Source organism: Echinococcus granulosus (assembly GCF_000524195.1).
Source record: "Echinococcus granulosus chromosome Unknown EG_S00009, whole genome shotgun sequence".
NCBI classification, from domain to species: Eukaryota; Metazoa; Platyhelminthes; class Cestoda; order Cyclophyllidea; family Taeniidae; genus Echinococcus; species Echinococcus granulosus.
In genome coordinates this window covers 763,740-790,128 of record NW_020170389.1, presented here as the reverse complement: position 1 = coordinate 790,128, position 26,389 = coordinate 763,740, and the positions used below count along the sequence as shown (strand labels likewise).

The 26,389-nt window shown below is 39.4% G+C and overlaps 1 protein-coding gene across 1 annotated transcript; it reads right to left on the bottom strand. All coding sequences in view use genetic code 11, as the record gives it.

Annotated features, from left to right (window-relative positions):
- Nucleotides 1-392: 392 nt before the first annotated feature.
- EGR_02110 (MAGUK p55 subfamily member 2) lies at nucleotides 393-26,117 on the bottom strand (the record flags this gene model as incomplete). Its single annotated transcript, XM_024491359.1, has 20 exons — nucleotides 393-587; nucleotides 902-1,287; nucleotides 1,956-2,154; nucleotides 2,683-2,811; nucleotides 2,891-3,081; nucleotides 3,303-3,467; nucleotides 3,507-3,566; nucleotides 4,939-5,167; nucleotides 5,370-5,948; nucleotides 7,691-7,888; nucleotides 9,270-9,509; nucleotides 10,147-10,295; nucleotides 16,840-17,020; nucleotides 18,045-18,321; nucleotides 19,019-19,139; nucleotides 19,838-20,164; nucleotides 22,586-22,714; nucleotides 23,570-23,834; nucleotides 23,901-24,688; nucleotides 24,947-26,117. The coding sequence occupies 20 exons, from the start codon at nucleotides 26,115-26,117 to the stop codon at nucleotides 393-395; spliced, it is 5,979 nt and encodes a 1,992-aa protein (XP_024354212.1).
- Between the last annotated feature and the right edge of the window lie 272 nt (nucleotides 26,118-26,389).

The window sequence follows — 26,389 nt, the reverse complement described above, 5'->3', positions numbered from 1 at the left end:
AATTTTTGGAAGGTCAAAAACCAATAAGTGAGCTGAGTATTCAAACTTGTTCCGAAATTTAAGACTAATAATTCCGGTAACTCGCTGTGTTCAATTCAAAATGTAGAAAATAAATTATCTCTTCCCGATAGCAAAGGTGCATATTTGCTCGATATTTTGGAAATAGGCAATTTAGATTGATTATCGTGTACAGAAGTCGCTAAAAAAGAACGTTTTTATCCAAAAAATTTAAGTTTAAAAAGACAAAACACCACACTTAATATTACTATAGCATGAGAAATTAAGTGGGATTATATTATGGGGTTGGCGCTGATTTAAACCAATGCAAGTTTTAACTAATAATCCACGAATAGGGTACAAAATTATTTCAAAGGTTATGTTTCTTCTACGAATCATTCATCCTCTGAAGAAGTGTTGCTGATTGCGTCGTCATCATCATCATCACCACCATCAGTGGCTTTGGCATCCTTGCGAATTGAGTTAAGGAGCACACTCGATTTTGTAGCGTTAGTAAGACAAATTTGCTGGTTGATCGGTTCCGATGGCTTTGATGACTCGGAACCACAAAACGTTGGTCTTATGTCCGGCTAAGATGAAAAGCACACAAGTTAAGAAATTTAAGCGAGAATACCAAAGTTTTCGGAGGAAGTAAAAAATTAATGGGACCTTAAATAAACTACTTTGCAATCAATCACTAGTAGTAAACCAGAAGTTAATGAGTAACGTCTAAAAATAAACAAATAAGCCTTCAAGCATAAGAATGAGTCGAGACTTCGTAAATGATGGTTTGGTTTCGAAAATATTGAGTTACTGAAGATGTTGTAAGTCCAATCGATAATTTCAAGTTTCTGCAAATATTTTGATATAAGCAAGACCTATAGCGGATTGAAAGTAAACTGACCACTGCTGCTTTGGAAATCAAGTTGCGTCCATTAGAGAGGTAGGCAGGAAGAGCTGAGTTGCTGCCGCCAGTTTCTGAGTCCGCCGAGGAGCAAAGAGACGACAGAGGCGGCTCGGTGCTCTGCATCGCTCCGCGCTTTTCGTACCGCCAACGACTTCCTGCAGCACTGCCCCAGTTCCTTTTAGAGGCCATTCCTGGAAGCTGAAGTGAGCTACACACAGATGGCGGCCTGGCTAACCGAACTGCAGACTCTGGAGAGGCCACCGAAAGGATTGAACTTGTGACTCGACTGAGAACCGACCGGTTATCCTCAGAAAGACCAGAAATGCCCAGGCCCGAAAGTATGCTCAAACACGGAAGTCGATGTTTATATTTCCCGTCCTTTCCTGTAAGAATTATAATGATCATATCCATGAATAGTAGGCTGATTGGTACATTTTTCAGAGCACACATGCATATTTTTTGCCCTAAAATGGCCTTATTAAGGCCAAAAGTGCAAGCTAAATAACTTGGAGCCATAAAATAAAAGTTCACATTGCTCAAATGCGTAATTAGGGCTTTGTGACTATTTGCAAAAAGGAGTTGAAATGTGAATTCAATATCTGCTCGGCTATAGTGAGGGTTAATATTTGTTAGTAGTGTTTTACTAGTATGGCGCAAAATTTTTACTGCGCAAGCACCGACTGGTTGGACTAACACATTTTAACCTACACTTTCGAGATGACCAATTAGAAGGCTAGGGTTTCAAAATGTTCTGCTATAAAACAGAAAAACTCAAGATCAGAAAGATAACTACCCATAATTGTGGCTAAAAAATTAATTTTATAGTTACAACTACGAAAGAAGTTGAGTTAGTAGTTATCGAATATATGCCCGAATTTCTCTGATTCAATTTCATTCTTCTACCGTTTTAATAACCCCTGATCACTTCAATTAATAAGTGGTAATCACTATTATTAAGTTTCACAAGGAACTTCATAAATTAGTCAACTGTCAAGTATCTTGAGGGAACTAAAAAGATCCTAAAGGGATTAAAATTAGGTGCAGAACAAACCGAAAGAATTAGGAAGACTCAGTTCGTAGGCCCAGCTAGCGGGAATCCATCCAGGTTGCTTTTCCAGTCTCAATACTAGCTGCAACAGTTTTTCCACACTCTCAGCCATGTTATTATTGACCAGCGTATGAGTGTAAAGGTGCTGGTTTCGAATAGCAAACATCTTTGACTCCTCCACAACCTTGCGGACCTCTTCATCCTTTAATCCAAGTAAACAATTGTCAAAGGGACACAAGCATTCGTACATATTTATGTGCTTAATTATTATACTCAAAATCACGCCGCGAATTTCTCACAAAATATAATAGTATTTAACGTGTAGCTTAGAAATCTGGTTTATAGTTATCATATCACATGATTCTTATTTTTGGTTCAGCGTTTATTATTTTGAATATAAATTCAGTAGTTGATCAAACACGACCAGCTAAAATTTTAATTTATTTAAGTCGATCATATTGTTTTTGCACACAAAATAACATCGTAGCACGAATTTATACCGGCGGAAGGTTTATATACCTAAGTTAGTGCCGTAATGTGTCATGCCTGTAAATATGCATGGAACGTCCCAAGCTACTCATAAAATATTTGAACGTAAATTCAAAATAGTGTATCACATGGAGACGTCCCTTAGAAAAGAAAACTCAGAAAATTATTTTTGACAATACTTACTTAAGAAAGAGACTAGACAAATTATGGTTGCAAAAAAGGGGAATCAGTCCAAACCTACCGTTCTTTTGTTCACTGTAAGATTTTCCCGAATCCCAACGTCCATCATGGCTTTCGCCGTCTCAAATTTAGGTGCAGAAACAAAAACGACATGTGGATTGAATTCCGGCTGATGTAGTAGATGAACAGACTAAAGTTAACGCATATTTAGCAGCACGTCGTTTTGCTTTGGTAAAACAAATTAATTATATGTAAATCTATGGGGTTACCTGACATTGACAATCAACTAATGCGGTCCTTCCACTGGCAATTATTTCCCTTATTGCAGAAAATCTAATGCCATAGTGATGGCCATCCACAGTTCCCCATTCCACATATGCACCCCGTCGAATATCACTTTCCATATCCTCTTTTGTGCGTATGTGGAACAAGGCGGGTGTAGCCGTTGAGTCTGTAGTGTCTACAGCAAAACAAAGTAGCTTGCAGGCAAAAAAAACTAAAGCATGGTCAAAAAACTTGAATTCAATGAAATTCATCATTAAAGCATTAAAGAGAGTTGAAATAATCGTTTTTGTCCTTCCTGATTGATAAATTCTAAAACTCGTCCCTCTTTGCAAGCAATTCAAACCAACTACACGATATGTTGCTAATTATTAAAGCTAAATATTAATGTATCAATACCTGATACTGGAAATGAAAATCGCTGTGGGAATTGGGTGCACAGGAGGAACTTTATTGTCCTGCGACCAACACCATTGGGACCAATTAAAAGAAGAGTGTGTACGGGAGAAGGAGGCCATGGGACGACCTCTTCGTACACCCACAAATCAGAACGGACCAAAAGATCTACGAATGCGTTAGATCAGAAGATTAACAACAACTCACTTGAAGAGTCCGCAGCTCGAAATATTGATTTAATCCTTTTAATTTTCTTATTTATGTTCGCTAAATATGGAAAATGCAAACATTATTTGAATGCAGATCATTCATTTTTTTGTAAAAAAGTGGCATAACACGAAGTTTTTCTGAAATGCATCTTTTTATCCCACTGTGAATCATGCCAAAACGTCGCATTTAACTACTCTTCAAAATAAAATACATTTCCAGCACTTTTATGTCTTAAAAAGCTATTTAAACATAGTAAGTTAAATGGAAAAAATGGTTGCTTGGTTCAAAATATATGGAAATATCCTAGTCCAAATCTCAGTTATGCAGAATTCCAAAATTTTTTTACGTTAAAGGTGTAACCAGAAAAAAGTCCCGAGCGGAAGCTACAGATGTCTCCTCAATTCATCAAAACACATTTGCGCAACTTATTTACCGTTTCCAATGGGAGCTGCTTTTTATTTGGTGATGTAATGGAAACCAAATTATCCACCCCCTTGACTAAGCCAAGTAATTGTTCAATATGAGTGAATTCTACCTTTTGCGAATATGCCCATGCAATCATTCACATTCTTAGTGCTATTCAACTAAGATGGGATTCAAGAGAACGATTTCGAATTCTAACTTTCCTAGAGAGGTAAACATGGACACAAGACTTCTTTAATGGTACTTTTCTACTAACCACGACATTAGCCATGTGTGAAGGGTTTCGCTTTTTAAAAAAATTCTCAAAAATTGCGAATGTCCTCTTATTTGAAAAACTGGACCTGAGTCATCTCCATATATTCAATTTTTTGGGAAATTTAGTGGTTGCAACGAGCTTTATTTACAAATAATATATCTGTTCTGATGTTTAACAACAAAAAATAAGCTTATAGGTTTATGCTCTCCAGACACAGCTATGTATCTAAGTCGCAGCCTATTTACCATTGAATCCGTAACATACCGTCATATTTTCTTAATCTCTGAACTGTCAGTTTTCCTTATGTAGAACCAAAAATGCTAGATGCAAAATCGCTCTTATTCACGATTGCTCTTCTAACCGTTCACGCACTATTCACATTTGTTTCTCCAAAGTGGTGGTCATCATCATCACGACATCAAATGCAAGCACAAGTCCATAAAATCACCATACAGTAATAGTACTTTTAGTTTTTACTAATAATCTATGCCTCACAACTCATACTAGCTTACAATGGGATAAATAGCAAAGTATGATAAGTAATTAGAAGCACTAAATGTCGAGGACGCCCTAGTTATATAAATTTGGTCAACTGATGGGCTAGAATCCGTTTTGGGTTAATTCGTAAAGTGATTTAACATTTCATCAACTCTAGTATATACCAACATTAAATGGTAATTTGTACTTTAAAGGTACGCATCTGAGTCAGTACTTGGAAAGTTAACCCGTAGAGAAGAACAAAGTACTTACATCCAGAAGCCTGTTGGTTAAATGCTTGGCGGCGTTCCTGAAGGGTTTGAGAGGGAACAAGTCCAACTGGCAAATTTGGAGTATCGAGACGCCTCACCTGCCACCAGTTGAGATCCTGTGAATCCACCAGCTCAAGAACGTCTCCGCTCTTGAATGCAACGCCCAAATTAGCACTTGGCAATAGCGTATCTTTCAGAGGATCATATTTAAAAAGACATCGGATGTAGACCTGTAAGAGGAGTAGAAATATTGAAAATCTCATAGTACTGTATCATCTTAAATACATAAAATAAAAGCATATATTTTAATAAATCCATAAGATATGCCTAAAAATTTATTGTTTAGACGTTTTGCTGTAATAGCTACATAAAGAAACCAAAATATGAGTTTGTTTAATTAAAATGCATGTAAAAATCGACTCCTGAATGCACCTTTTCTTCTGAATTATTGTGACTGAGGATATGGGCCTTTAATTGCCCGATTCCAGGGGTCTTAACTATCATTTGCAGAACATTTTTTTGTGTAGCACTGGCCACCACCTTCTGAACGGTCTCCAAAGAGGTAGCGGCTACTCCGTTGAGTTCAATTAACTCGTCACCAGGAAACAGTTTTCCTTCTTTATCGGCCAACGAACCGACAATTATGCGGTTAATGATAATCTTTGGTGGGTCTTTATTTGCCTCGCGTTGAGTCTGCCTTCCCAGTAGAGACAGAAGAGATGCACTGCGAGTCGGCGTTTGTGAAGAACTGTAAGTGGACAGCGTGATCCCCAGAGGCTCCTCCGGTGATTTGCGATTTATGTAGACGGTGCGCAGCATACCTGGCTCAGGAAGGCTACTTTCCACATTAGAGGGTAAGGCTGGGTGTTTAAGATTTGCTCCACCTACTCGACGTCCGAGACTGTGATAGGGAAAGTGGTTTTTTGCAGATTTGCAAGATGACTCGGATATCGAGGATTGATGGTGATGCGGAGTTGCAAAAGAAGCACTGGATAGGGTTTGCGAGAACTCCTGTGTGGTTGACAATGGTGATAAATTTGACGGCAGATAAAGCTGCTGACTGCCTTTGGAAGGATGTTTTATTCCTCGATCTCTCAATGACTGCCGTATCTCAAAAAATATACAATTTTATTTTTTAAGGAAAAGTGACTCAAATGAAATCAGTGGTTAAGATAATAAATAGTTATTTATAGGCTATAGTCTTCCATGGTGACATCATTAGTACTGGCATATGCATCATCAGTAACCGAAAAAATCGTGAATGTTAAGCATTTCGTTCATCGGTTAAATACTTTAAGCCGCCGTATTGGCCAATATATCCTAGCGTATTACGATTTTGAGGCACAACCTATTCAGATTAAATGTTAAAGGTAGAAGAATGTCGAAATTCTACTGAGCACCACACGAAGTATTAGGGTGAATGGTCGTTCCCAAGATAATTTATGTTAGTTACTCCGAGAGACTTAGTTTTGGAAATATAGATCCACAAGTACGTTTCCTGTGTCTTTATATCTGAACTAGTTACAACGCAAATCCTAAAAATCACATTTTTGATTACGAAGGATTTGATAAAAATTAAGCATCGTAGTATGAGATAACTAGTCTTATTTGAACCACTGAAAACCGAAATTTTTAATTTTCACATTGGATTTAGAAGCCGATTTTTATTGTCATCATTCCCCATTTTAATGAGCATCATTATAACAGTGAAAGTGGGCATAACAAAGTGGAAGGATATTCAATTATGTTTGTACCAAAAACACATTGACAATTGGAGACTTCTGCACTTGTCGGTAACACACGTGCAACGGGCTTAAACATTGGTACGAGTGGACAGGTGCATCTCGTGTATGCAGTTGGAGGATATGCACCGTTTTTGCGTGGGTTCAGCCAGACGCGTTAAGTTAGCCGAAAGAAGTACTGAAGCAATTTAATTGTACTCTTGCGGATCATAACAAGGATTGTTGAACTCCTGAGGCTTAAAATAAAATATTCATTAAATATAACCTTTATTATAACGTGATTTGTGAAACAGTCAACCAACAATTTTTGGTCAAGGCATTCTAAAGCACGTGACTTCGATTAACTACCTTTCAGATGCTACCGCTAATTTGTTGTAAATATAATTTCAATCTAATATTATTTTCTAGGCCATCTACACCAAAAGAGTTGTTAACAGTAATCTCAAGAACCATGTACTACAATAGGTTTAATTTAATTCCTATCAAGATTGTCAGAAACGAACAATCTTGTCCTTAGGTGGTGTTTGACATAAAGCAATTGACGATTTAAAATAACTTAAAAGTAGGTGACGGACTGATACCAGCCTAGATGTACTGGATTTTCAGCGAGTGAAGAATTTGTATTATTATTATTATAATCGCAGCTTAAGTTTTCAGTGCGTATTGGAGAATGGCAAGGCGTAATTTTGTTGATTAAATCTACCCAAATGTTGGTAAATACTGGATATGTATTCCCCTAGAAACAAAATGGATTTATTACTTGAAGTAGATTCCAAAAATTTCTGAATTATGCAAATGAACATGACGCTTCAAAGGTAAGTATTGAAGACGTTAGTGTGGAAAACTCCGTGTAACTTATCAAAAATAGGCTGAAACGCAAAAAATTCTCCATCTTTTCAGATTGCTACCGGTGGTTCCGTTAGGCAAAATCAAAATGACAGCACAAATAAGCTGTGTTAGGAGCCATTTTTGAGAGGCAAGCGGGTGGAGATCATCTGAGGAAAGACTCACAGTGGGTGGCTCGTCGTCTAGCGGCGGGGAAGACATGAAAAAGGGACGGTCGAGACTGTCTTTGCAGTCGCTCTCCTCATCTTCTCCCTTCATAAAGACCGGATCCCTCTCGACGTACACGGGTGTGGTGACGGAATTTTGGTCAATATGAGTGGTGTAGCTGAAGTTCCCGGTATCATGCACTGCAACAAGTAGCTCCTAAATTACAGCAAGAAAGTTAAACAACTCCGATAATTATAAGATCCTATGTGAGCAAATGTTGTTAACCCAAGGTGACGATGGGAAGTAGGTTCTGGGCAAGAATGCTAACGGAAGAGCAAATGGAATTCTGACAATTAAGGTACAATAAACCAGTTTATGATTCCAAATTAATAGTGGTAAATTAGGGTGTTTCATTACCTAAAATTTTGTACACAGTGGTTTAAATTTTTATTGATTCAAAGACACAAGAGAATGACGATCTCAATGTTTTTTCTTGGACAATATTCGTTTCGATATTCGGGTACGCAGATCTCAATATGGTGGTGGCGCGACCGCATAAACTGTTTTACTAAAATAGTAAAAGTAGTGTGCAATCGGATTTGAAAAAGTATAGGACTTCTGTTGAGAAATTACTCAGAGAAACTAAATTATTGTTAAGATAAGAGTTTGCTCAAAATATTTCACTCTTGAGCTAAGGTTCATGATGATCTCAAGACGAATAGGCTTTTCTCCATGGGGATTCTGCCGAAAAATGACCGTTTAACGTTCTGTCCACGGCTTATTCGTTGAATGTTTATCGGGTGAAGGATTATTGCAATGCTCTTTAACATTAAAAATCTCAAAATGTCTACCATAAGTTCGTCTTCCTGAGGGGCGCCGTCAGCGGATATATTTCTTTGGTTTGTTTTGGTTGAGCTATGCCGAGGAGGGAACTTAAATTGTATGGTACTGCGCTTAAAACTAAGTAAAACGTAGTCGACACTTTTACCAGCCCTTACAAGAAGCTAATATTCTTGAATATTTTCAGTGGGGGGTTTGATTGCTAACGCGTTTGAGTCTTAAGCACTTAAAATCAAATTAAATAACCTAAGTTTAAAGACAAAACTACATAGTGAAAAATACTCTTTTTCTACGCGAGTATTTGTTCAGTTCTGATTTCACAACAGTGTTAGTTACTCGTTTTTGAAAAAGTACGAATAGCAAGTAATGTTGGTCTTTTAATACTAATATCAGGAGGATAGGCCAAACTCTTGCGATCAATTTTGCAAAATGGATTAAAAACTAATGGTAACCGAATTTTAAAATGCACGTATTTTTGCGCAGATACCTTCGTATCAAATGAGCAGAATGAAACCTAAACAGAAAATTTGATTGCGAGCATTTTAAATTCTTTTTGCCTAATTACCTCAAAATCCAAATATGGAAGTCACGTATCGGAACAATTGAATAGTTTAATTTAAATTTAATGCTAACAATATTGCTTTTAATTGTAGAATTCCAATCTTCTAAAAGTATACGTACAGTTTTCTTGACTTAGTTTTCGGTAAGCGAATTGTACAGTTGCCATCACCTTGCAAAAAATACTTCTCAGACTTACCCTAATAGAATCATTGGAAAGAATATCGTACAGTTCTTGCGCTTCTGGATATCGGCCTTCGGCAGCTCGTGTCAGCAGGCTTTCGATCTCGCTCCATGTTTTATTTAAAGCAACAAGACAGTTCCGATCTTCAGGACGATGTGGCCGAAGTTTTGATATGAGGGGATGTAGAGTTGCGAAGGACTTATCCGAGGATGATTTTGAAGAATATTGAGTTATCCGTGAAAGAAGACTGATTTGCTAAAGGGGATACTGTTTTATGTTAAGTGTTTAAATATCTTAACTTCCTTTTATCTATTGCTTCAAATACGTTTGCGATAATTACGACTTAAATACAAATAGTAAAGAAGTCCTGGTACTACTTGGTGCATATATATTTAAAACAGCAGCCAGGTACTGGAATTATCAAGACTTTTTAAAATAAGGTATGTACCTTATGTATTGCTACAACAGACATTCAGTTCGCTTAAAATTAAATGTCTAATCAAGGTATTAAGGACTAAACAAATGTCTTATTTATGTTCTTGACTAGTAATCCAATAAGTACAATTTGAATGATTTTCTACCCTCTGTCAGACTAATCAACTTTAGGCTTTGGCAATTATCGGTAGTAGAATTTGGTTCGTTCTGGTCGGCTTGTTCTCCCGAGAGCATTGGAAATGTTATACACATCCATTGAAAGATTATGATAGGATATCATGCTTTTTAAGAGTTATGCCTATACGTATCTGAAAGGCTAGTTAGCGAATTGGTCTTTTACCTATGATAAGCTGTAAGATTATTTAACAACTAGGTAACAGTAACTACAAATAAATTAAGCGTTGAGCAAAAAACTGAAACTTTGTAGCTATGTGCCAGCAAAGTCGAAAAGACATACTGTAAGAATATTCTTGAGATCCTTGGACGCGAGAAAGTTCCTCAGCAGTGTTCTGTCCTCATCGGTCAAAATTTCATCAAGTGGTTCAGATAAATGCTTACTGAGTTCGTTCTTTTTATCCAAATTGCCTTGAAGCAAATGTGTTGCACCTAAAAATACTATTCCCATTGAGGTAATGTGTCTTATGCTTTATTTTGATCTCCTGCTTTAAATTTCTAAAGAAAAGTTTACTGAAATCCCAAATGCCACAAAATTTGAACATGACATCCCCTTACATATGCTTTGACAACAAGTATCCAAAAACAATATTATTTAATCTCTCTTCCTTGGTTTAAACAATTTGTATTCTCGAGATGCCTGAAACCCTGTGCCGTGGGCTGATTGAAGGGACATAAAACATCAGCTAGTAAACTGCTCGGTTGTCGAAACCGAAATTACAATCGACTTTACACAGATCTGTTGAAACGTATTTGCTTATAGCTGATTTGTTATTTTGAAAGCAAAATTGAATTTTGCTTCAAGGTCTGGAACGAAATAATTTTTACCATGTCGGGTAGTTGCACACAAATCTACACGTAAGTCTTATTCCTGCCCAGCAAAGCAGTGAATTGGTGAGAATTTGCGGTGATAGAACAAGAAACTTCAGAAAGAGCCATAACTAACATGCGATTCGAAAAATACGCTGCCACTTAATTTACAAATCAAGCAATTATGGTTTTAAAATGGTTAGTTCCGCACATACTTCAAAGCTACGGTGGTGATATGGCAAAATTGCTAAACTCTTTTTGATAAACTGAAGACCTCCAGTAACTTATATAGAAGTTCAATTAATACAAAATAGGCATGAATTGTTTTCAATTAGGCATGAAAATAAGTCATACATATCTTTTACAATATTGCAAAGGCAATAAAAAGTCACGGAGTTTCCCAATTGAGTGTCAGCAGAACATGCCGCGAATAGCAACATATAAAAATGTGCATGAAAGTGGGTCGTGTTTGCCAAATAAATTTAAAGCAAGAACGAATTGCTCACAATTAATTTCAGCTTGACCACTTTAAAAAGCACTATTCTTTAATTCGGCCCTACAGTCAGTGCTCTGGAATAGCACTAGTGAAAAGAACTTGCAGCCTCAAAGTTAGGCAACATTTCCCATTCTGGTTGCTCTTCAAAAAAGTCAGGCAGAGCCATAAAGAGACACAGGAATGTTTCATTCTTTTCATCGACAGCGAAAACGTATTCATTCAGCCAATAGTAAAATTCTTACTCTTAGAGCTTCTGTCAGCAATAGGTCTCTATCCTGATAAGTGATGCTTACTTTCAAGGCTTTTATCTAGCATATCATTCAGTTCAGTCTTCCGTATTAATCTCAGGCCCAAGGCCCAAAAATTTAGATGGTCGCCGAGTACTCAATGTTCTAAAGCGTGCTTTGCTTTAATGAAAACTAATCTTGAAACTGACAAAGAAGGGCCGTTTCGTTGAGATGATAATATGACATAACGCTATACATATAATTACGTGGGTTCTCTGGTCTTCAGGATTCATCTTACCACCTTGGATGAATGACTTCCACCCGTGACTGTAACTGTCCAATCCTCCTGCACACTAATAAGAAAACTTTTCCCACAATGGAATGTTTATTTTGTCTTCTTGTATGACTCGGGCTCCGCACTATGATTAGTGACTTCTGCCACAAAGATGAAAGATGGAACGACCCTTATTAGAGATAAATGATTGAAATTCAATTTGACATAAGCTATGAAATTGGTTAACCGAGTTGTTCCTTTTATCACAGCAAGCTTCAGTTCTTGTTAATGCGGTCAATGAACAAGCCTAAACATCGTTTTTCAAGGGGGATACTTCGGAAGATACAGATTAAAAGCCTTGGATAAATTAGTATTACTACCTTTGAAGTACGAAAGCAGCAATTTTGGATTAAAAGCTGTTATAATGTGCATTTCATAACTCCCATTTATAATTCAAACCACACTTCGATTGCCCGAATTACATTAATAAGTGGTCCTTACGAAGAAGCTTGCACTCCGTTCCGGTGATCACCGACATTTTCCTCAATTTTATTACAACGCCTCAGCACAAAATCCTCGTTACTTTTTATCCAAAGAATGGTATCTAAAATGAATAATAGCAATCGTAAAGTTGCAAATGTTAATTATTTTTTTGTCATTTTTATGGACGGAAGTCGAGAGTGCTTTGTTCTGATAAAATAGAATGCATTATATTAAATAGCGATCGAATAGAAATGCACCAATATTTGATAAAGTTGGTAGTGAAACACCAATCCTGTCTCGAAAACGGTTGGAAAGCACCATCTACAAAACACCGAATCCACAACTTATCAGAGGTTTTCACAAGAAATAAGAAATCATTGGTTTCATTTATTTGCGACAATATCTCACGCAAAGTTTTCTTCAGATAATGTTTTGTCTTAATTATGGTCACACGTATCAATACACCTAACGTGCCATAGACATTAAAATGAAGACCAAATTTAGATTTTAAAGCCCTAAAATCATGCCACCGATAAGGTGGTACAAAAATTTTCTTCGTATCTAAGAATTTTCAACTTTGAGTACCTCTGGATATTGCAAAAAGTGTACTACTTATCTCCCAGAAAAAGGTTTGATGAACGGAAAAGTCCTAAAAACAACAAATCGTATCATAGTAAATACAAATAAACAGCAAAGAAATAGGAGAACGCGGGTATTTGAAATATAATTATTCAACTTTAGGGAATGCAACACATGCAATTTAAAATAGAATCCTTACGACTGGTGCCTACTATACTTACTGGATGTTAAAATCATGGTTTATAAGTCTTTCTGTTTCTTATCATTAGTAAGTCTCATGTGTGCATTTATTTGGGTAACGACAGCTAAATAATGATAGGGAATTATTAACAAGCCGAACTTCTCTATGTTAATATCGCACGTATTTCCGTGCAATTCTCTATTTCACTTCTTCAAATGCAGGTTTTGGAAAGCCACAGATGAAGCCTTCACACAGATTGATGCAACTTTACCGTTGTATCTCTCGTTTGAAGGTACCCCAAAGAGCAGTGAACGTTCAAAGTTGCAGTACTAAAATACTGACTGTCTGTGTTCTTCTTCACGAAACACTAATTTTACTTAAAAATAATGAACCAATCCTCATGCCTTCAAAGGTAGCTTTACATCCTATTACGGATAGACCTAATTTGGGATCATGAGAAAAATACAGCCTAGTCAAAGAGCCTGGTTTTATCGGTACGTAATTTTGGAGTTGCCTACTACAGGAGTGTACAGGTGCATTAAGCCATGGAAAAACCTTAAGGGCATCGAATCACCGATTTAGGAAAGGACGTAACCAAGACACAGAATATGGAAATTGAGTGGGAAATTAAAATTTGCTTGTAATGAAGCCTTAAACGAAAAGCCGAATTAAGGCAGACCAAAATGGAAAACTTCACTGCATCACATTGATCCACATCCCCAGGTCCTCCGCAGCAATTCGCTCATCTTTTCTGAGTAAATCTAGACCAGTTGACGCAAAGGCCACGGTTACCCAGAAAGTGTATCACAACCAACAAGTATCCATTTTGAATTTGGATACAAACTTAGGTTTAGTGCAAGATTGCTTATTTGTGAATGAAATATGGCTAAATTAATTTGCAGAAGTTAATAAATCACTCAAATACAAACTAAGCCGTTATTTTTAAAGCATCTTTACGTAGGTCATAATTCGTCATTTGGCACAATAGTCAGATAACAGTTGCTTTGTAGACAAAGAAATACAGAACTGACGCCGCTATTGGTAGGCTCGCCGTACCTGCACGTCCCAATGCTTGTCTTGGGTTTCGCTCAGCACAGCGTCAATTTCACTATCCATAATCACTTTATTTAAATTCAGTGCTTTTAAACAGCGGGTTTATGCATACCTTTTACGTGTGAAAAGACTGCACTCAGAGGAGTCACATCATACGAAATCAAGCGTCCTAAGCAATTCCCAACCACGCAAGACGAAAAGTGAAAGGAACCTGGAACCGCAATCTACATGCGCATTTTTGAACTTGAGCTCACTTGCTAGCAATTCAAATATTGCCTAATACCGCTTACTAAAATACAAATCGCCTAAATTATTTTGCATTTGGTTATCAACACTGCGACAGAATGGTGACTAAGCCCTTTTAAGACAACCCGACTCCTGGAGCCAACAACTATACACTCGTACGCACTACAGTACCGCGCGTTCACTTGTCAAAACTAGAAGAATTGACCAAAGAAGGGAGTGCCTCACTCGTTGAGAATCACGGTTAGACTTGTGCCTGACCATATGTCCATGATACTGAGCGGCTGCCATACGTCCCAAAAGAAATCGGTGGGATTAACTGATGGATAGCTAATTTTATCTTTGTGTTAGCTGAATTATATAAAAAGCTTGCGAAAGGCTAATGACGACTGACAAGTTGATGTCACCGTACCCATGTAATCTCAACTATAAAATGACAATCATTGCACCAGACTGCACCGGACACCGACTTTGAACAAAACCACATTCTCGGTTCAATTCTGATAGCAGTAAAGAAAAGTTCTGACCGTTAGAGAACACGCCACAGCACACCGATCCCGTAAATTAGAGTGAGAAGGAAGCGGTTTCACACCATAAGTGCACGTGCAGGCAGTAATGTAGGGCTCAAAAGCCAGCTTGTGGGTAAGTGCCGAGAGGATCGAAAGAAATTGCAGTTTGTGAAGGCAATGTAATGTTTAATTCGTTGTTAATGTCACTTCAAATACAGGCTTATTAAATAAGTGAAATATGAAGCAAGAAATCAAACAATGCTCAAGAGTGTAAATAGGATGAGGGATAAAAGAGAATGCAGATATGAGTGAGGGATGATAATCTTTGACAATGGTGCAGTACGCATGCAAACAAAGAGACAGGAAAAGCAACCGCGGCTAGATTAGGATCAATCGCACCACGATGTCGCAAAGTGAAAGACTTTAAAAAGAATGCAACGAGGAAGAAAGAAGTATCAAATGGGGTCATATGAGTAAATGCTGAACGGTACTCCACCCCAATGGGGAGGGGGGGTCATTAGAAGGGGGGTGATGGATTAAAGACACGCACCGAGGTGGTGTCGTAGTGAATGGGAGCGTTGGAGAGAACAGGTGTACGATGGGGCGGTGGCGGAGGGGGAGAGCAGTTAGGAGCTATAAGATGGGAACTTTTAGGAGTGTCAGTGGAAGCAATGTCTGTTGACCGCCTGAAGGTTGAGAAAGCTGTCCGCAATTTCCCACGCATAACTGAAGCAGAAGGGGAGGAAAGGGAAACCGACTTGAGCGGCCCTGCTAACGAAGGACTGCCACGTTCTGGGAGATTCTATAACTCGTAATGTAGAAACTCATTGGATGAATGAGGAAATCATCTGCTAACAGTACTACCATTATTTTACGAAGGCATCAAACGCATGTGAGCCTATCAAGCTGGGGTCCAAGCATCAGCAAACCGGAGTTTCCGTACATAAGCCACCTTATATCAGGAAATACCAGCCATTACTTTCGAAAATAGTATCTGAATGACTTAACTACAGGTAATTTGATGAATAACATTTATACTGTTGTGAACTGGTTTAGTTATGTATATTATAGCAAAATTCATTTAAGAACAAACAGACGCCAAATTGCTAGTCGGTGGCAAAAGAGTGGTGAAAAAGTGCGGCTGTTGGGGAAAGTGGAGTGTAGTATCTGCTTCGCTTAGAAATGAAAGCATTTGGTCGTAATTGTCATCGTCATGAGTGAATTCAACTGAATTGCATAAGAAAATTGGACGTTGCTATATATCTGTGCGAGTGTTTCTGTGTATGTAGGTGGGTTAGAGGATGTGTTTCAACCTACCATTCCTACTTCATGATCTGCGTGCTCGACGCTACAATTCAAACAGTAACGTATTTTGTAAATGATATTCAAATAAACCCATGAACAGAACCAACACGATGGATCGTCCACATGCATAATTTATGAACTATTATGTATCTGGTAAATGAATCAACCGAAGCTTGCAAGTGGGCAGCCAAACCAACATACGAAATTACAATGAACCTGATAAACCACCCAAAATCCCAGCTAGGGTGAAGAAACACGATGCTTGGCTAAATGCTGGACTAAGCCTAAAATGTAAGACTAGACAGGCAAACGTGTAAACAATCGGTGACCGTGACAAAACTAGGTTGTTCAGAGGTTGCCACTCAGACCGGTAAATTAGATTGTGAGTAACCAAGATTGGGGCCACGCGTGCGCAACAACGAACGACACAACCTGTGGAGAATCAGTGAAAAATTGTAAATCTAGCTGCAGATTTAATGGAGCCTTTCCCGATTTCAAATTCTTAGCAAATCGGTGCCGGATCACCCCAGAGGGGCTGTGGAGAATACAAACACTTTTCTGAACGGCTCCCACTGCATTTGGGTCGGTTAAACAAATAAAACTCCATATCGTCTGGGATGAGTCACGCTTTGGACTGCCAAAAGGACGCGCAAGCCATGTCAATCGCAGCAGACTAGAACACAGGCAAAATTCATTTTATACCACAACGCGCATGCCAGCAAAAATTGAAAAAAATGGGGTTTAAGAATTTACATCCCCTAATTGACAATAATAAGGTTAGAGCTCAGGCACCAAATAAAACTAACACTAGATTACAAAAAAGAATAACCTGGTTGTCCAAGGTGGCAGGTAGTCGGCGCGATGTGGGTTGTACACGAGGGCGAACCATCTTAGTATCCGTGGTTTTGGCAATTGACGAAGGACGCACTCCATTAGGAGCCGACTTCGGATTTATTTTTGTGGTGCATAATGGTGTAGAACTTGCTCGTCCGAAGGTCTGCGTGGACACAAGTAATTATCCAAGAATGATGTGGTTGGGGTGAAATTTTAATCCGCCAAACGAAAGGGCAATCAGTAGTTTAAAAAACTCAAGTTACTACTTCAAGAGAATAAATAAGCTTGTGACGAATTTGCGGTGCAGCATTTCAAGCAAGCATTGAATCATTAATTACTAATGCCTAGCATCTGTGAATTCAGGTTCATTTGCATAATTCAAAAAATAGAGGATAAAATAAACGTATGTGGGACTAATCAGAGCTCAAAGGGTGCTACATCACTAGTACAATTGTTAGTAGTAGTATTATCATTATTATACTACATTACTAACAAAGCGTACCTCCTTTTGTTTTGAAAGAACGGTCAAATTTGTGTGCTAAAGCAGCTCACATCGAATGAAATGGAATGACATCTGTTTGGACTTGGATAATTTAGAGCCTTGCTTATCTTCCAAGCATGGAAAAAGGACCATATTGCAAATAATAACACTTCCAGCAAGTTTTTTACCTTGTCTTTTCAAGGCAGACCTTAAGATCACACTAAGTGTGAAAAAAGGCGAATCATTGTAAAAGGCGTCGAAGGACATACTTCCTGGCGCCTTGGATGCAATAAAACGCCTTATACGACAATTGCCAGATGCGTCGGAGTTCTCTTAAAGACCCGTTAAAAAGTACTGACAAGGGTAGCGGCTGTTTGCCTAGTTTTAAAATTATTGGTCCGGATACAGTTAACGTATATGAATAGTCAACACATGAAGCCATTAATCAAAAGAAATACTCCGGGAAATAACATACAAATGCTCAATGGAGTAACGACCAAAACAGATTCAACAATTCACATTCAATACGACACCATGAAAACTTACTAAATCGGACAGTTTGACATAAAGCATACCACTGACCTAGCTCATACAATGGAGAAGTCAAACGGCTTAGAGGTGTGCAAAGAAGGAATAATAAACTGGACTTTAAAAGGACATTCACATCTACCAAAGACCGCAACACCATTTGTGTCGCCTAGATTACCTGGTTTCCCTTAGGATGCGCCACCTTTCGTGCATCTGGCTTGGAAGCATGCAGCGGTGTAGCAATATACACATGCCCAATTGGCCGTTTAACCTCAGAAGAAAGGTCAAAGTTAAAGGGGTAATTGAGTAATTGTTCCACGTGGGTGGTCAAATCAGCATAGAGACCTTGTAAAGCTGATCGGCACTGGCGAATAAAGGCTCCATCACAATAGTAGCGCTTGAGCAGGGCCTCATTGCTAACCAGAGAATTCAGCCACAAAAGAAGGGCCCGTTGGCTAAGAAAATAATAAGAGTAGAGCATTTCGTGCACAGTATGGTACCAGAAATGAACGCTATAAGTAGGGGCACGAAAAATCACAGTTAACAGTAAATTAAGCCCAAGCATTTGTATGATGGACAGCGAAGGGTAAATCATTACATTATCCTTTAAGTTAGTTTATTTTAGGAAAAATAGTAGCTTTGATAACAATGGAATCTTAGTTACTTTAAAAAAAGGGGATTTATGCGCGACACATTTGCGGCTTATTGTTGATGCTGTACCAACCAAAGAATTGTACAAGTTATTAAGGGTGATTTTAATAAATGGCCACGCCGTTTTCCTAACACAATGAATATATTACTTCCACACTGCAAGAATGTTTATACGATTATATTATACAGTCTAATACTTTCTCCTACTCTAATGTAAGCTACACCCAAAACTCAACGCCGTAGGCAATATAGCTAAGTGTGGACATACCAGTAATGGCAAAAGACCATCACTTTTATTGCGTGAAAACGGTCCAATGTATTAAAATTCGACATTTTAAAATGTGAACTGTAAAACAAAATTTTCCCGATATTTTGTGCTGGCTGTTCCGGGCTGGAACATGAAATCTACGATAAGAAATTTTTGAACGGAAAAAATGAATGCACAATTAATATCAAATTCTAGAAATTCCAGGTTTTGCCCTGATAAGGAAAAGCACTCACTTGAGGCAGGCGCAAACGAAAGCCCTAAACCGCAAGTTCTCGCTGATTGCACCGGCAATGGATTTAACCTGATTCAGAGCCTCGTTCAAAACATGATGCTCAATTTTGCCAAGATACGGGGCTAAAAAATTCAAGGCCACATAATCATAAGAGGTTTGATTAACTGGAGCAATCAAATTGATAGATCATGTGCCTTTTTACTAGAATTCTAAAACTAGTTACACAGCACAGGACCATTTCAGTAAGACAAATGATCGACTGAAAATGTGGAATTGAGTCATCGTAAAACGAAGAACGATGTTGAAGTCGAGAAGAGTCCTAAAGTGTAGAAGTGAATACTAACCAGGCACGAATGAACTATTTGCTGCCTGAAACAATGACGCTGTGCATCAAGGAGGCAAAAAGTCCAGGTGATACCGGACTGGCAGACTCCACGTGAGATACAATTATGCGCAACATGGTGAATGGGGCTGGTGTAGCCATGCCAACATTGTTTGCACTTCTGCTGAAGGTTGATTAGAGGGTAGCAGCTGAATGGGTATGATCTTTTTAAAGTTCCACTGCATCAGTCATCCTTTTCATTAAAAAAGCTCTTCGCAAAAAGTAACGAACAGTGACAAGTTACACAAAACTAGGACAAGTAATTATACCCAAAAAACTGCCGCGATAGTTGATCCAAAATTGGTCTTCAACTTGTCCTTTCCAAGTTCCTTTACATGTGTGGATATTAACATGTCCATTATTTTTGATTAAAAAAACGCCTCGAAAGAGTTAAAATGCATAAACGAAAGAGTAGAGTGCGGAAGCGATGAAACACACAAGGTCGGCAGCTATCCTCGATCAAGGCCCAGATGCGAGATTTGGGTTTGCTCGCAAAGATGGCACGTGTTTGGGGTGGAAGAAGGCCGTCTGAGATGAGGACCATGAGAGGATTCACCACAGCGACCAGACTGCTTCGACCTGAGCCACCTAGTGCTGCGAGAGAGGAATAGCAATGGCACTGACTATGTGGCGGTTTGGAGTTGATAGAGCCAGAGGAGGAAGAGCCGGTAATGTTACTGCCATCTGGGGTGGCTAAGGACAGTGCCGAGTGGCAGAAGTAGGCAATTGTCTCTTGTACTGCCCTTATCACGTCCATCACCATCGCTGTAAGATAGAAATAAGCTAACTAAACCAGGACCAGGATATGAAAACAATAACTACCGTACCACAATCGAGCTAAAAAGCCTGCCACCAAAATTCAGAAACAGCGCTAAGCACAGTTACACGACAGTTTTACACACTAATAATTGAATCTAATAAAAGAAAACTGCCAGACTCGGACTTTTAGGGGTTATGGTAAATGCAGTAATATTTCACAGTATTACACCAGCACCAACAAGTTCAAGCATCAAATGGTGACCTGGAATTTCGAGGTGGCATCAACCAATATAAACTTACGTAAATCAGAGGTATCGAAGAATATAACAAAGCGATAATTTATAAACCGATAAAATTTACCAAAATAAGTGAGAGGCAAATGAATGCAGGACCCACACCCCATATAGGCATATATTTTTAGATCCCGATATCCAATCAAAATAAAACGTTATTGGTAAGGTAGAATGATGACTCTTGGAGCACGTGAAATGTGGGTACCGTGTTTGGTTAAAACCAGGTAATCTCACTTCATTTAAAACTATTCTCATCTCACTGTAGACAAGGAAATGAAGGCTGCTGATTAGAACTTTAACATTCACGACTTCGACCACAAACACAATTCACGGCAGCCATATTCGTATGAGCCGTGACTGACAAAAAAAGGCACTTCAACAGTGCTCCGTAGATCTGAAAACCGGAATAGAACTGATACAAAGCGCCGTTGCAAACGTCCTCGTGAAAGGAAGCTAACGGCTTACAAGAAACTAACAAAAAACAGCGTCATTCCACTAAAGCACGTTTAGATAGTACAGGAAGCGAGATAAAGAAAACACGGATATCAATTTAAGTAGAGCTATTTTCAAAAGCGTTCTTGAATGGAACTATGCGGACGCGACTGATGAACCATTCCTATAAAAAAAATCGCATCACAAGACTGGTGCTTTGCAAAAAATTGAATAATCTCTCATCAATTTCGGCGCGGAGTAACTCAAGTTCCAGCACTTTATCGGAGATCCAGGAAGTAGGAATAGGAAACTAGTCCAAAGAATCTCAAAGGAGCCGATTTCTTATCAATACCAAGTGCTAAGTACTAATCTACACTAAAATATTCTGCCCCAGGATAATTTGTAACCAAAATCGCATTTGACATACTCAATTTCAAAAAATTTTGCTCTTATTGAATGCGAAATAAACCCCCAAATAAATTTCCATCTATCTGCTATCGTTAAAGACCATATAGAAAAGCAAGCATCAGTTGTTGCAGCAGTTGTAAATGGGTCAACATCTGCTTGAAAGTTGCAACACTATTCTTACGCAAGGCATCGCGTGTACGCATTTTTATTCATTAAAGCTCGCAAGGTCACGTTAGCAGCGCAGTTTGCTCTTATGACGTGTGTGCTTGGGAAAAGGAGAGCCCTCAAAACTCTTGCTCCGAGGGCTAATTGCAGCCACAACCCCAATGAATCGCCAAATTTTCTATCCGTTATTGCATAAATGAATGAGCCATTTTACCAAACGTAGGCAATATGGCGTTGGAAAATACAATTTGCTGTTTAATTCAAATATTCAGTGCTAAAAATAAACCAAAAATGCTATTTGATCATGTTCCTATGTTGAACAAGTGATCCTAACAATGAAGAAAAATTCATAATTCATAGACGTGGGCAATATAAATCTACAACCAGTCGACACGGCAGTGCAGATGTGGTCATTTTTAAGACGTAACTTGGCAGCGTAGTTTATGAACATATAGACTACGCACTAAAGAATATCCGAAACGAGATGTGGTCAACAAACGTGTACTGCGATTATGCACAGCGGTGGAAAGTCATCTTTGCATCCAATCGAAACAGCAACCAGCGCAGGACGCGAGTGCGGCGGCAAATTGCATACAGCCGCACAGAGAGAGCATGCAATCCACGGCAGACGACTCATGGAGTGGTGCAATACTGTCTTTGAAAGTATAACACAAATCTTAGGGCAAATGTGGTGGTCTAGGAAATGTGAATGCCAGCACAGACTTCAAAGGAGGTAATCATAAACGGTTTGGCTCATCAAGATAACTAGGAACACAAACATCTGTGGCCTTATAAGTCAGATATTCTTGTGAAAAGCATTCACACTCAAAACCCGATATAGGGACATTACATCCATCAGTTCGCTGACTCGGCTCTCCAATCTAATTATGTAATTTAATCTGATACATACGACAGATTCCTGCATGATATCGTCACTGGAACAGCGAATTTTGGGGTTAACTTTAATTCCTGATATTTTATGGACAACTCTTAAAAACTACACCGTTCAGAGAATAGACGCTTCAGAGAACGCAAGTTAGCACACGCGCTTTGAAAAGTTTAAAAAGTGTTCGTGACGTAAGCTAAAAAACATCCAACATTTCCATCCATTAGTAGTTTCACTACTCACCGTGATAGCGTACATCCACATCCGAGGGGCGAGTTGTACTCGAAACGTCGTTTATATCGTCATTTGAAGGTTGGAACACCGCAAGCGGAGGAGGATCTTGGCCATACAGACCCCAATTTTTAGGAATTACTAAAAACGAAAGACCAGCACCAAAGTAGTTACTAGTAACTTCCAACAGTTGACTCCAAGAAAATCTGGATTTATTTCTTTTGTAAAGATGTGGAGTCCAGATCAGACGTTGATCAAAGTAAATTGTTATACAGATGAATTAAAATAACATCCTTGTTCCTCAGGATAATGGCGTTGGAAATAACAACTCACGCGTTTAAAAGATATCAGGTAGGCAAAGAAAAAATCGACTCAGATACGGCAGTGAAAGTGTTTGAAATGCGCTCATTTAGTACGAAGGTTTTTTTCAAACGCCTGAAGATATCAAAAAGTGGGTAGGTGAAGCACTTCGAAAATACACACGGTCTAATGCAGAAATTACGGAGTCCTACAAATCGGTGGCCACACTAAAGCATATTCTTACGTCCCAGTTGAAGGACAAATACCGAGTTGAGCTCCGTAAGGAGTACTGAATGCCATAAGAAATTATAGACGGCTCAAAACAGAATAGTCCTCAGAATCACTGCCAAGTGCTTCAAGGGAAAAACATCGTTCTCGAAAATAAAAACCAATTTGGTTTAAGTACAAAACGCCCCCTCAGTCGGGCCTTTTCTCAGTTCTTTCCGCTACATCACACTAGCATGGATAATCAATTTCATGCTAATGAACATAGTAATCCACCACAATTTCGCTGATTAAATGGAAGCTGTTGCAAAGGATTCAAAATTCTAAGAATATGAAGCATTATTAATAAAACTTTCAATCGAACCTCATTTTTAAACGAAATTACAAACTACATGGCATGTTAAAAGGTAGCCATAAATTATAGGTACAAAATGTGCAAGAACGCCAGCGTATAAGAATAGTGATAATTACCCTTGGGATCAGGAGACCCATAGCGATTTGCGTCAGGCAAGCGACAGGAAGTAACGCCTTCAGGTAATCTATGTATAGTGCCATTAAAACTGACACTTTTCTTGCAATGACCCGACTGCAACCCTGGCCGATAAGAGCAGAGAGGGTTGCCGGATGTTGGTTGCACTTTGTGTACCTTGGTTAGGGAAGCGGCTGAGGCTTGAGAAGGCTTGTACTGAGAATCGATTGCATATGTTTCGGACGCTGATCGGTCCATCACACCGACCTTCAAAATAAGAACCTCAAACATCTTGTTGCACTAAATCAAGAAAACGCTTGATATAAATCGTACCTGGGGTTGCGATTTCCTCACAGAGACTCCAGTCAAACGGTCATCGTTCGGTACATCCGAGATTCTATTAGCATTAAAATCATTTATTCCCTGTTGAATGAACCCAATTTCATTTGCTCGATCATTTCTAAAATTTCCGCTACCGTTTGCCACCGCCGAACCAGCTCCTCGGCCTGGCAGAGGAGCTAGGGATGCAGACCTACGCGACCCATGCGACAGGGTAGGGACTCTAGTCATCGGTGTACCGGATTTCGCTTCTTGTGCCGCCGCTTTTCCAAGAAGAGAGAGATCTGGCAGCGTTTGAGAAAGAAAAGTGTTGCTTTCAATACGCGATGGTTTCGGAATAGCCAACTTGCCCAAAACTGGATAAACTATTGCAGCGCGTGGATTCTTTACGTGGTAAAGGTATGAAGCTTCCCTCAGACGAGACATACACTCAGACGATGGATCGGCAGACATGGTTAAGAGGTTAAAATCGGGTAGCTCTGGATTGAGTCGGGACGCGAAGCAGGCCGCACCAGAACGATTAACGTAGAGCTGACGCCGCGGGGAACCAATACTAGATTTGCGGAGCGGAACACATGGTGGCTGGGATACTTTGGGGGGAGGAATTCCAGTTCTATGAAAAGTTTCACTGGATTTCTCAGCCATGCCACCTATGTGTTTAGTCTCCGTATCAAGGGATAACAAAGCATTAGCCTGCAAGGGGAAGTTGGTAGAGCTATTATCAGCCCCGAGTAGGAGTCCAGTCCTTTTTGCCAAGCGAGGAACTTCCTCAGCAGTCGTGTCTGCATTAGTGGAAGAGGGACAAGAGCTAGAAATAAGATCTCTAGCACGAGCTCGCATGAATATTTCCAAAAGAGTGCCTGAATACCGATGCATCGCTTTTTGTGAGACAGAAGGCCTGAAAGTAAAGTCGAATTCTGGTGACATCAATGAGGCGTGCAAATTTGAGGAGGCAGATTTCTTTTTGAAAAATGACTTTTGCGCTGTGCGAGTAGCAAATGAAGCAGTGCGCCTAAGTTGACCCCAGCTCGTGAGCCCACTTCCGGCAGCTTCTTTGATGGCTCTCCACGTGACAACAGACTGTGGAACATTCAATTTCGTACACTTTGGTGGCGATGGAATGACCGTGGCACTACCACACAAGACAGCTTTTCTGCCACTTAGTGATTCCCGACTGCTTCGAATTCGAGCCCAGGTTGTAGTGGCTATTGTTGTTGTCGTGTCGGGCATTGACGATTCACCACAGCCACGTTCCGACGTTGAGGTACCAACAGAACGATACGTCTTTGGTGACATTATTTTCATGTTGGCCAATGCACGCCTCATTCCTGCGAGACTAGCAGTCGTAAAAATATTGCCATGACTTGTTGATCGCTGTATTCTACCAATCTTCCTTGAGTTAACATCCTTCGAAACCAAAGTTCCATCAAATCCTATTTGAATTTCTCCCCAAGCAAGCCTGTAATCCAATGCCTCAGCTGTACGCCTAAGTAGTTCCTTCAGCCGAGGACAAGAACCCTCTAGCACTGCTTGCATCCAACTTCCCGTCACAGACGGAGCGTACATTGGAGGCTGCTGAAGTTCACTAAAAGTTATTGTGCAATTGTCAAACATCTTGTCCATTGCACTCATGTCATATAAGGCCGTTGAAAAGTCGGCTGAAGCTGTGCGATGGATACGCGCAACAAATCGAGCAGCGTCGGGTGCGCTTGTGCTGTCCGGGCAACAACTAGTGTTTTGAGGGGAATATTTACCGAGAGGAACCATCGACGACTCAAATCGTAGCCGCACTTGAGTATCCAGACCATCTTGCACACAATCACCAGAATCTGGCTGAGTAAATAAGCAGGAATCGGAGCGTGAATGATGAAGTGCTAGGATACCACGCTTGACAGTTCCAGAAGACGATATGCCCTCATCGCTATCTTCATTTAGACCTTTCTGAGGCAGTACTGATTCATCCCGTAAGTTTGCATCAAAGGGAACAGCGAAATCATCATCAAAGAAGTATTCGCTAGGCTCAAGGAGAATCGACGCACTATTTACACAACCATCTAACAAGGAAGAATTGGGTACAGTACCCTCAAAAAATTGACCAATCGGGGGACATTTTGAAGCCAAATCTGCCGTATTCTGTCGAACCAAAGGTTTGTCCACCTTTTGCTGTCGTATGGAAGGCTCAAGTGAGCTCTCTGATATTGGGTTTTCCATTCGTGAATGGATCAGATAATCGAAGAACTACTCCCAACTGTGTCGATGCAGTTGGGTCCCTGAAGAAACAGCGGGAAACTGAAGTAACCTAGAGAACACAAACTGAGAAGTACAAATTAATGCTATCTATCAGAAACGGCAAACCTCAGCGACAGTTCCAAACGTTTGCGGTGTCCATTTATGACCTTCATAAGCCGGAACATTGCAGGTTCAATCGAATCAGATATAATTTCAAAGCCCTGTCAATGTATTTCAAAACCTCTGTCCATTAA